This window comes from Cornus florida, unplaced genomic scaffold (assembly GCF_030987335.1).
Source record: "Cornus florida cultivar Cherokee Brave unplaced genomic scaffold, ASM3098733v1 CherokeeBrave_3.0.0_Hap2_Chr11, whole genome shotgun sequence".
Taxonomy (NCBI): Eukaryota; Viridiplantae; Streptophyta; class Magnoliopsida; order Cornales; family Cornaceae; genus Cornus; species Cornus florida.
Window position 1 is genome coordinate 130,892,424 of NW_026775581.1, and position 9,097 is coordinate 130,901,520.

Consider the following 9,097-nt stretch of genomic DNA (forward strand, 5'->3'; position numbering starts at 1 on the left):
GAGAGAAGAATGGCTGAAAATTATATATATATAGATATAGATATATATATGAAACCTGGATGGCTCTATTCAGCACATCACATGAGCAAGAATGGCCAAGAACTTCTTTGTAAGTAGAGAGAGGTGGAAAGTTCAAGTATCATTTAGTACGGTGAAACAAGATACATTTATCTTAGGGGTGTTGTTTAGAAATTTACCACATAACAACCATGAACAATGAACAAAGACCTATTAGACAGTGTCATTGGAGAACTGGATAGAAGGCTAGATACAGTATGAAAAGGGTGACAGTAGCAACATAGGGGATGACTAGAAAAGAATGTGGTTAGTGTTCATCTTGTGATACTTGTACCATACAAATCGACCTTTCAAATAGCTTTTCCCCCAGAAATGTGCTTTCTTTTAAAAATATCAAAATTGTGGTTTGAAGCGAGACTGCCTATCCTATGAATCAGCATACAGTGTCAGTGAGTGATGAAGCATCAGGTGCGCCAAAAGCTTCTTTTAGGGCTGAGTATCCTAATGTTTACAGGAGAGAAACTACTTCCCAATCAAATAATGAGAAAGTAATTTCTCTTTTACTTCTAAATAAATCTGGACTAACCATAGAATCTATGCCGGAAGAGCTTTATGATGGAGTGGATCTTCAGAGGAGGAGGTAACAAGGTGAAAAAATATAGTTTGTAGTATAATTGTGTTATTTGAAACTATTTCATCAATGTGATTATCCATTTATCCCATTTTGAAATATCTAGATAAGCGACGAATTGCTACTTTTGTTGGTCAATAATCCTAAACTAGATATTGATAGTGGACATCCGATGTTTACTCTACAAGAAGACTTAACATACGTGGGTCGTCAAAACTTCGACTGAAAATTAAGCTTCGCACCTCCACCCTACTGCCTCTGTCTTTTTGGAAGAGACGCAAGTTCTTGAATATTCAAATCACTACTTTGGGACCAGATGCTGTGAAGCCCCCTTACAAACACAGTGGTGTGCTTGTTAAATTTTAGACGGCCTCGCATTCCTTGCTTCTTATATGCTTTGGTCCTCTTAAATTATCAGTTAGGCATACTTGCAAAATATAATATAAGATAATAATCATAATCTGTCATAATTTCTTTCTCGATAGTCAATACAACTTTAAATTATTTTTGAAATTTGAGAAGAAAAAAAACAATTTATGTAAAAAATAAAAAGAAGGAAATCCAGCATTTTGAACTGCAATCTTTATTAAATACGCTATATTTTACCAGTCTATTTGTAAAACTATAAATCACAATTCCTATGCCTTTGATTAGCATCATTCTACCAAGGAGGACAGCATGTATTTTGATGGGATTTTTCATGTTTAGATAAACACAAAGGTAAAAAAAAAGGATCTGATAAGTTGTAGTGGGGTTTATGGAGAGAGGAATAAGGAATCCTTTTAGGGGAGGAGACTCCTATTTGGGTGCTTAAATTCTCTGTACTTAGTTCTTTATTCTTATAGTTATATGGTTTACTTGTAAATCTGTGGTGAATTTCATGCATTTTGTGGATAGATTGAGGATATAGTAGATATTTTGTTCTTCTTGGCCTTGTATATGGTATGTGCTCCCCTTTTGAGGGCTTTTTAATTAATCTTACTTCCAAAAAAAGAATGAATTATTCTGCATGTGAAAATCGATATCGGAACGTACATATTCGGTGTCAGACGACCTCCCGGGACATTACCAGACTTTGAGTAGTTCAAACTGTTGTTTTTACAATAAATGTAACCAAAATGTATTACAACAGTTGTAAACCACCAGAATTATGAAAACATTGAGTTTCATATACACGGGCATATATACATAAGTACATTTATAGATAAATATATACAATATATGTAAACCAGCCGAGAGAAAATCTATCAACATAAGTATTCCAACTTAGTAGTTACCCGTTCATTTTTTATAATTTGTTGTATATATGAGATTGGAGGATACAAATTTCTACATACTGTAAACTCTGACTAAATTTTATACATTCAAATGTTGCCCAAGAATCAAGATGCTAAATTGACTCATTTCCAGCCATTCTCAGCGTCTATCCGTAACCTAATCCACGTAAACATGGAATGTAACAGATTCTTGATACGAACAGTATTGAAGTATACAATGTTTGCCCATTCAAAACTCATTAAACCAACAAGTCAAAGCAAATTAAAATTGCATGAGATCAAATACGCATACATGATATGTATATAATATATAATATTTACACGGCAAAACTGTGCAATTCAATCATGGGATTACCTGCATTGGGTGTTCTTCCGTAAGAAGTAGCAGTGACAGTTTGAGATTCAAAACGGAGTCTCCTCAGCAAACCAGCCGCCGCTCGTCGGAAAGACATTGCCGTATGTCAGATATGTATATATATGACATATAGAGCGAGAGAGAGAGTGGTGATGTTTGTATTTCTTTGGTTTTCTTCAACTTTCTAAACCCTAAACCCCACACAGGAAATTGTGCTTCACGGTGATCTTTCTGCAGTACCATCCGAAGAACACGTGCAAGGCACGTGAAACATTAGCAGAAAATTTGTTTATGCACTTTCATTTCTTTAATAAGGAGTAATTTTGTTTGGTTAGACCTTGGAAGAAAGAAAATGTTGCAAGCTGCAAAGCATTATAAAGAGACCACAGAATTAAGAAAAGCATTATAAGAAAATTATGTTCAGAATTCATCGTGGAAAAGTATTATAAGAAATCAAAGAATTAAAAAAAAAAAAAAATCAATTATTATATTGATAAATGATAACTCGATTAATATATTTTAGATATTTTTAATAAACTAGCGGGCATGTCATATGTTAATTTCGCAATATGGCGAGTCATTTTACCTTATTTTTAGTATGAAATATATTAATGAATAGTTGAATACCATAATGTGTCTTTTTATAAATTACATTTTCTAGAAAGAAAAGAAGAAGCAGAAGAAGAAACTAACCCTAAAAAAATGTAGAATTTTTATAAAAGTTTTCAATTTTTATATATTAACTATTTTTTTTATAAGAATTTTTATATATTAACTATAAAATTTAAAACTTATTACAGGGCAATCAAGCCCATTTAATAGCTTTAGAAGGAAAGGCAAAATATTAAAGAATATATATATATATAGTCATGAGGTGCTTTTGATAAGTTCACAATCATAATTTTCTAATTATTTTCTTCTCTCATTTTTCAATAACAAACGTATGGATTTATTAATTTGTTATTTTTATTTGAAAAAATCGATTTTTTTTTTTTCATTGATAAAAAAATCAGACACTCATTTGTCTTGGGACTAAAAGTTATACTGTACTACACAACTACAGCTTTGGTATTTAGAAAAATCAAATTACTCTGAAAAATAAGATGAATCATCTCGACCACCAGAAATACCATTCAACTTTGTTAAAAATAAAAATAAAATAAAATATGCTCCCTCCCTCTCTTTTATCATCTTTAGAAAATTCAGATGGACCCTCTCAACCACCACAAATACCATTCAACTTTATAAAAAGACCCTCTCAACCACCACAAATACCATTCAACTTTATAAAAAAATTAATTTAGAACTTCCTATATAAAATATTTATATACAAAGTACATAAATATAGCCAACAACCAACGGTAGCTAACACACGTATCTACATTGCTAAAGACACCCAACGACCAACGGTAGCTAACACACGTATCTACATTTTTTATTTACCTAACACACACAATCTTTGGTATAGGTCTAGCACATCTGTCTGGCATCAGAAACATATATTATAAATCACATTAGCAAGACATATACAAATAATAATAATAATGTGTGGATTGATGGTTCTAAATTTTACGATAAATCATTAAGCAACTTGTTTCCAGCAAGTAACTTGTTACTAGTTTTCTCAACAAAACTAATTTTGCCTTCAAAGAACAAATGAAATGTACACTCGTGACATAGTACACATCCCATACTGTCAAAATCTTGGTTTGCAAAGTTGCAAAAGCTCCGGATTTGTAGAAAATGACTTTCTGACAAACGCTTCTGTTTCGATGCTTTCCAGTTTTTTTTTTTTTAAAAAAAAAGAAAAAAAAACTTTGTAATTGTTGAAACGGAAATAACTCGAAAGTCTGGGATTTGTCCTGTGACTTTTAGATTCCAAGTTCATTATGCCATAGGATGAGATTGGACCTTTTCAGAGAAAGCAGCCAAATCTGATATATTTTCAGCATAAATACAAAAATAAAAAATAAAAAAAGAGGACATACACAGGAAATGATAATATTTTCACCCCATAAACACAATAAAAAGCAGCCCTAATTTCAATATGTTATCAATGTAAATGTGCTGTTATTCATCGTCAGGACCACTCACAAGGCAAGGAAGCTCGCCATAAGACTTGAAATACAAAGAAAGATAAACAGCGAAACACCGGGTAGAAAATAAAACAGGCTACTTAAATGGGTTGTGCTGTGATACAATTCAACTACTCTGACGATGAAACGTCACCAGAAACAGCGGCGGTCTCAAGGTTGCGTGTAGATGACAGCAGAATCATGGTTTCCACAGAAGGGTGGTCTCTGCAACCATGGAAGTGACAACATATGGATCCATATTCGAAGCAGGCCTCCGATCCTCAAAATACCCTTTGCCCTGTTTTTCTGTGTCTCGGCCAACACGAATTGATGCACCACGGTTTGCAACCCCCTGTTGACAACATAGGGTGCACAAATGAGTGTGATTTGTTCACTATTAAGCTAGAGACCAATTACGAATAAGAGACCACAATTATGATCACAGCTAATCTATCCTCCAATCTAGGCTCAGAATAATTTTTTTATTGCACCATTGAAAATGGACTAATCCAATGAAAAAAAAATTCCCCTCAAACAGCTCATTTAAAGGAATTTTCCCTTGTTGTCAATAAGTATGTTGTGTTTAATGTTTTTCCAAGTGATACAACTTAAGTTTGCAACGATTAAAAATTAAAAGATATTTGCACTATTTATAAAGAAAAATTTCTTTACCCATAAAAATGTGTTGATATCAGCTGTTTCATGTCTTCCAGTGAGACGTCGTTCGTTTCCTTCACCATAAGCTGCGATATGTTCTTTGTGCCTCAGACCAAGTTTCTCAATAGCCTTTTTGATGACTTCATAACCACCATCATTCCTCATAGACTTGGTGCTGCAACATCATAACCTCACTGTCAGGAGGAAAAAAAAAGGATAGGGGGAAAAAAAAGGATATGAATGCCTCAGCCAGGTACAAGCTCGTATAATACCTGTAGTTTGTGTGAGCACCAGCTCCGTTCCAATCACCCTGCAGGTGAAACAGGATTCGGTGATGACTAAAATTAGTATGATAATCAGAGATATTAAAGTTCATTGGGAATTAATTTATGTAACCAAGAATTAAAATCAGATCCCATATGGCTTCAATCAGTTTTAGCAATTTAACAAAGAAAATAACGCTGCTTGGGAATTAAGAACATTGAAATAATGTAAAATAAAAATAACTCTAACAAACTAACCTGAATAGGTTTGGGGTCAAAAGAAAGCACCACATCAGCAATCTCAGTAATCCTCTGTCAATAGAAACCATTAAATAGTTTATTAGCACATGACTCAATCCCAGATAATAGGCAGTGTCTATTTTTCACAAAGAACATTAGTAAGGATTTTATACAATACCTCCAGAATGTAACGAGCCACCCACAACTCGTCTCCAGCTAAGATGCCAACAGAAGGTCCAACTTGAAACTCCCACTGTATAATACGAAGAAAGAGTCAAGTTCCACAATAATCCACTAATGGCAAAAGGCCAATTCATATTAAAAGAGACGACTCAAAATGTTTACTGACCTGGCCTGGCATGACTTCTCCATTGATGCCACTTATGTTAATACCAGCATAAAGGCAGGCCTTGTAATGAGAGTCAACAATATCACGTCCAAAGGCTTTGTCACCACCAATCCCGCAGTAGTATGGTCCCTATGCCGCAATAAAAAGGACATGCACAAACACTTAATAGTGACAATATTTACACAAGAAAAAACATAATATTCACATAACATAAAATAGAAACACTAGTAGTATAAAAGAATTATCAGGTAAACAGTTAATTAAGAGCGCCTTTTTGGAATGAAACTTGGAATTTTAATTGAAGTTACTGATTTAATGTTTGGTGAACCAATGCACATATATATAAAAAGCAGAGTCATTTCTCAATTACTCAAGATCTCTATAACTTGGTATTATTTGTTGAATAAAACAATATATATTATATATTAAAAAGAAGCTGGCTGCATTAGTAAACCTTCTTTATTCATTCCTTAAAAATATATAAAATGTTACAAGGGAGGAGAGAGAGGGAGGGAGGGAGGGAACTACAAGAAAAGAAAACATAAGCAAAATGACATTATGCATTTTCCTCCTAATCAATACCAACAAGTGGTTGTCAAGCATGTTCCAACTCAGAAACTTACAAAACACTATACCAGATGAAAAAAAAAAAAATACAATAAAAATAAATAATTAAAGAAAAAAATGACCCTATAGGGTGAATAAACAGTCTTCAAAAACATGAAAGACTTGAGTGATTCAAATGACGATTATAAAATAATGTGACTTTAGTGTGTTACGTTACCTGGGGTCCAGGAAAACCTCCCACTGGCCAACCAATGGGCCACTTAACATTTTTCTGCAACAACGTGTACTCCTGCTCAATGCCATACCTATTTTAAAGATCAAATTTGAAGTGAATTACACTCCCAAGAACTTACCCAGCACATACTCATATAGAAATGAGAATAAAGTTTTAAAAGAAGATTTAAAAATAATTTATACCAGGGTTCTTCAGCAACCACGTCGGGATGACTGAAAATCTTTGCTGCATTATGCCTCTTGTTTGTTGGAATTGGCTCACCAGCAGGAGTATAAGCATCACACATGACCTAAAGCAGTTAAGAAAGAGAATGTATGTTCAGCAAAAGAATTAAAACATAACTAAAGAATTGGACAAGAATTCAAAGAAATTAACGCAAATAGATGTTTAACTCACTAGAATATTATTGCCCCTCCTGAATGGATCCTTGAAAATTGCTTGGGGACTATTTTGTTTCATCACCAATGCATAAAGAACAAACATTAAAGATTTATAAAAGAGCTTAAAAAGCACAAAAAAGAGATATATAAAAATTATAAACATAACAAGACATATAAGAGCCGATTGTTCAATTGTAAGAAAAAAGGGGGAAAAAAAGACCGCAGAAGATAACATACTAGATAATCACTTCACTATCTTCCCCTGGGGCTTGGCCCGTGCTAGATCCATCGTAGTTCCACTTTGGGAGCTCTTTGGGATCGGAAACAGGTCCTGAAAGAGTCTGCATAACACCGAGAACCACATAAATCACAAATCATCATACAAACCAATAAAATGAACAGTAACCTAATAACAAAAATCACTAAGCTTAATAAAAATATTACCCTAGCTTTGCTTCTGAGATCCATGCCTGAACCGCCAATCCTGTTGAAGGGTTTAAAAATTAAAATCAGAACTAAAAAATACTAGAACAAAAACAACCCATTAATGATACAACTATGCCCATAAGGGCCCTAACAAATTGGAGTTCCACACAGTAACAAGAACAGGGAATTCAAAATCAACTAACCATTTAAATTCAATCCAAAAATAATAAACATAATTTGCGAAACGTAATGTCTTAGAACCATTTGGTAAATCAGGGGAAAGGCAAACAAAAAGTACAATAAAAAATCAGAATATTGTAAAACTCTGATTGACCATAAAGATGAGAAAAAGTAACAATGGAACGCCGGTTTGAGATCTTGCAAACAAATTGAGTGGGCACAAAGGAGAGAATCAAACAAAAGAAGGAAAAAAAAAAAAAAAAAGTATTACCCATTGACTAATAAAACCGAATGAAAATATAACAAATAAAAAATAACAAAAAGGAGAATGAAAATGAAGATGCAAACTTGAAAGGTCCAAAAAAGGTTAAAACAAAATCAAGATCTCATAAACCAATGAACTCCAATAACAATTAAAACCAACCACATCGTGAATTACATATAAATAAATATATATATATATATATATATATATATATATATATATATATATATAATTAACACTAAGATATTGTGAATTACTCGTTGACCATAAGTAGGAGAAATCAGAAGGGAAAAAAAAAAAAAAAAGGAGACTTACAATGGTGGATACCATATGAGATATGGCAAGAAGTCTGGTGGATCATAAAGGAAAAAATCCAAAAATACACACATATATGGTACACATGAGGTGAACTGTATGGAATCAGAGTATCGGAGTACAGATTACTATAAAACATGAAAATATAAACGTGAAAGGTCCAAAAAAAATCGAGATCTCATAAACCCATTAATGATCTCTCACCAGGAAGACCAAAAAAACAAAAACAAAGCAGACCATTGACTATCTAAACTGCAAAAACTCAGATCACTGCACATACAACAAAAGCAGTTGACCTAAGAAACAAACGCCAAATCAACTAGTAAAAAGAAAGCAAACCCATTAAGATGAAAGTCAAAACAGAGCAAAACAAAGAAAGAGAGAGAGGGACTCACCATATGTATTCAGCAATCACCTTGTCGGTGACATCGGAGAGGTCGAGGTTGAGGAGATCTTGAAGCAGAGACATATCTCAAACACAACACAGAGAAATGGAAGACTACAGATTACTCTCTCTCTCTCTCTCTCTCTGTATATTTGGTTGAATGAAGAGACCATAACTGAGAGGGGTAATGGAGTTCCTTATATAGTGCGGTTTTTGTGGTGATCATATAAAACAATTCAAAATTATTGTACGATTTACTAAGTATATATTTATTAAATATTAATGAAAAATAATAAATTTAAAAGCGGGGTTGTTCGGAGAGGGTAGGTAATTGATTTACATGTGGAAAGAATCTAGTCAGGACTTCCGTGTTCTTGGATCCGTTAACCGGTTAACTGCCGTGCCAGTTATCAAGTTGTAGTAAAATTTCTCCTGCTACCATAGTAACCCTAACATTAAAAAAATAAATGAATAAAAAT

General features: G+C 33.4%; 2 protein-coding genes across 2 annotated transcripts in view; both read right to left on the minus strand.

Annotated features, from left to right (window-relative positions):
• Nucleotides 1–2,643, minus strand: part of LOC132282943 (uncharacterized) — a 44,387-nt gene extending 41,744 nt beyond the window's left edge. Inside the window, exon 1 of the mRNA XM_059784787.1 lies at nt 2,282–2,643. Coding sequence (XP_059640770.1) covers nt 2,282–2,378 — 97 coding nt within the window. The 5' untranslated portion in view covers nt 2,379–2,643. The remainder of the gene's footprint in view (nt 1–2,281) is intronic.
• A 1,655-nt stretch (nt 2,644–4,298) lies between these two features.
• Nucleotides 4,299–8,797, minus strand: LOC132284863 (glutamine synthetase cytosolic isozyme 2). Its single transcript, XM_059786995.1, has 12 exons — nt 8,629–8,797; nt 7,492–7,531; nt 7,285–7,388; nt 7,064–7,112; nt 6,850–6,956; nt 6,650–6,737; nt 5,866–5,994; nt 5,695–5,769; nt 5,535–5,588; nt 5,286–5,323; nt 5,029–5,188; nt 4,299–4,708 (listed from the first exon to the last, which is right to left on the minus strand). The coding sequence occupies exons 1-12, from the start codon at nt 8,700–8,702 to the stop codon at nt 4,556–4,558; spliced, it is 1,071 nt and encodes a 356-aa protein (XP_059642978.1). The 5' UTR covers nt 8,703–8,797; the 3' UTR covers nt 4,299–4,555.
• Between the last annotated feature and the right edge of the window lie 300 nt (nt 8,798–9,097).